The 2,500-nt window shown below is 34.4% G+C and overlaps 2 protein-coding genes across 8 annotated transcripts in view; one reads left to right on the top strand and one right to left on the bottom strand.

Moving 5' to 3' along the window:
• LOC125042363 (trithorax group protein osa-like) overlaps positions 1 to 2,104 on the top strand; it is a 58,447-nt gene extending 56,343 nt beyond the window's left edge. For all 6 annotated transcript variants that reach the window (XM_047637930.1, XM_047637933.1, XM_047637932.1 and 3 more), the window contains one exon: positions 1,233 to 2,104. In XM_047637930.1, coding sequence (XP_047493886.1) covers positions 1,233 to 1,273 — 41 coding nt within the window. In that variant the 3' untranslated portion in view covers positions 1,274 to 2,104. The remainder of the gene's footprint in view (positions 1 to 1,232) is intronic.
• A 136-nt stretch (positions 2,105 to 2,240) lies between these two features.
• LOC125042364 (probable endonuclease 4) overlaps positions 2,241 to 2,500 on the bottom strand; it is a 30,271-nt gene continuing 30,011 nt past the window's right edge. For both annotated transcript variants that reach the window (XM_047637935.1, XM_047637934.1), the window contains exon 9: positions 2,241 to 2,500. This exon is cut by the window's right edge and continues 314 nt beyond it. The gene's annotated coding sequence lies outside the window, so the exon portion shown is untranslated.

The raw sequence follows: 2,500 nt of genomic DNA, 5'->3' as shown, positions 1-2,500 counted from the left end.
AAAATACCAGTAAAAATGAACCTATTCTCTGTATTTTAGTAATTTTTCAGAGGAGAAAAAAAAGTTGAACCCATAATTGCAGGGATTATAAAAATACATAAAGTCAATCTTCTTAACCCAATGGCGCCGGGTATAGCAAATTAAAAAAAAACTCTACGCTCTGGCGAACGGCGGCAGCGCGCCGACTCCGAGCGCCTGATATCGGTCCATCAAGCCGAATCATTGCCTCGGGGCGTTTTGGCGCGGCGCCGCTGCGGACAGCCGCACGCCGCACATCGTGCGTATTGTTATGACGGCGATAGCCGTGACCCGTCGCCATTGGGTTAATACATAAAGCGGAATATCCTACTCCATGCACTTTGTCGCATCATTGTGCGTACAGGCGTACCCCGCAGACTAAGCGCCTTGTTATCATGGCGGTACACAGGTGAAGTTTATTTCCCATAACCATTTTTCATGAACTTCATTCTTATTTTCAAGCAGTACTCTGCAGTAAACTCTCATTAGTGTCTTCAAGCACTGAACCATTGAAATAGATGGTACAACTAGAGCAACAGGGAATATAATGGCACCCTAAGTATTACTTCAATTTACATTTACAGTTCTGAAATGATTATATGTACAAAAATACTAGATACTGTAACATCTGGAAATCTCAAACATAGTCCACATAAGTGGACTAATCAAATCTTCAGTACCTAGTGTGTAACATGAAACAATAGATTTCTTTAACTTTTCAAGGATTTCTTTTGAAAATTTAACTTTTCCAGACTTGAAGAATGAAAATGCTAGAATTGCAGGTGGCAGGACCATGTAGTTTATTAACTGTTTGTATACAGAGAATGCAAAACAAAAACAAAAACGTTCACACTGCTGTCAGAGCTAGAGGGGTGATATGACTTCATGATTTAGAAAAAATTGTACAAATGGTCCATGCAGACAGGGTGTGAGTGCTCAACACACGTTTGTTGATGCACTAGCACTTCATATTTCTGTCCATGCTTTCAGTCCAGGGTAACCAAATGCTCACAGACCTGACCATGATTGCTTTGCATACCAAGTGATATTTTGGAACTTCCTGACATAGTGTTATAGAACAGTATGGCTTATTCAAATAAGTTCCCATTTACTGCTGCTAGACATTTTTTTTTTTTTTTTTAAGCAAGAAGAGTTAAAAGAATATTGTTTCTTCAATTTTTACTTCATGTTAACATTATCTCGTGTTGTTTCAGGCTTTGTTATGAGTGGTCCTTGGATGTGGAAGATGATGTGAAGAATGCCCTAAGACAACCAGTACTGTCATCTGCTCGATAAAGGAGTTACATTGATGTGTAATAGCTTGAGAAACCTAAATATTCTAAATTTATAACAATGATTAAAACATTCCAGTTCATAGCGTATTTAAAAATTTATAGTAAAACATGACAAAGGTGTTTTTACAACCACCATATATATATGCATGTTACTTTATATAAAAAAAAAAAAAAATTAACGCAGGCAGTTGACTGAAAGGAAATATATACTAGGAAACAGATTCAGTGAGAGAATATTGCTGTTTTCAATAATAATTAATTAATATTTGAGGTTTAGTCCAATTTTTTACAAATTGTAACAACTTTGAAACCAGTCAATGGCTCCTGATGTATAATTATTTGTCTAATGGTTGTACTTTAATTTTACTGTTTTTGCAGGTAAATATTCTTACCTGAAAGAGAAATACTTAGTTCCTTCTTTTCCCATAAAGCTGTGCTTTATTATTTTTATCAGGAAATTGTTCTTTGTGTTATTTTGTAAAACATTTTATATTACTTTCTTTTAATATGTATTCAGTTACCATTAGTACCTGTTCACTTTAATTTTACCATGTAAAATTGTATGGTATGTAAAAACAATTATGAAAGTGCCTTAATGGTACCCGTCCTACCAGTTTTCATTCCACTAATGTTATTTAATGTTGTATCTAGATTCATTAACACAGAGCAGAAGACTTTGTTCAGTTGTCTAGTCGCGTAACACAAGAAATCCTTTTGGTTTATTTTTGTAAACATTTTGTAATTATTGTCATGTTCCATTAAGAATATGAGTAAATCTTTAAACAAACCTGTATTGTCTTTTTTAACCATAAAAAGTGAAAAAAAGTAGCAATAAAATGAAATTTTCTTATTCTAAGAATTTGTGACAATTTTATACAAGTTACATATTTTAGGAATTTACAATAATCTATCTTTCACAAAACTATGAAAAAAAAAAAAAAAAAAAAAAATAGGGACTATTTCTATATTAAACAGAAAATTATATGGAGAAGTATTCCTAGGGAGGATGGGAATATGCCAAACCATCGTTAACCCCTTACTGACGGGTGAAGAATTTATTTATTTTATTCTATTTTTTTTATGCTCTGGAGATTAATGGCAACACGCTGACTTTGAGCGCGGGAGGTCAGTGCCTCAAGCCAAATCACCGGCTCATACTTTGGCACGTTGGCGTGGCATATAGCTCA

Source organism: Penaeus chinensis, chromosome 32 (genome assembly GCF_019202785.1).
Source record: "Penaeus chinensis breed Huanghai No. 1 chromosome 32, ASM1920278v2, whole genome shotgun sequence".
NCBI lineage: Eukaryota > Metazoa > Arthropoda > Malacostraca > Decapoda > Penaeidae > Penaeus > Penaeus chinensis.
This window is presented reverse-complemented; position numbering and strand designations above follow the sequence as displayed.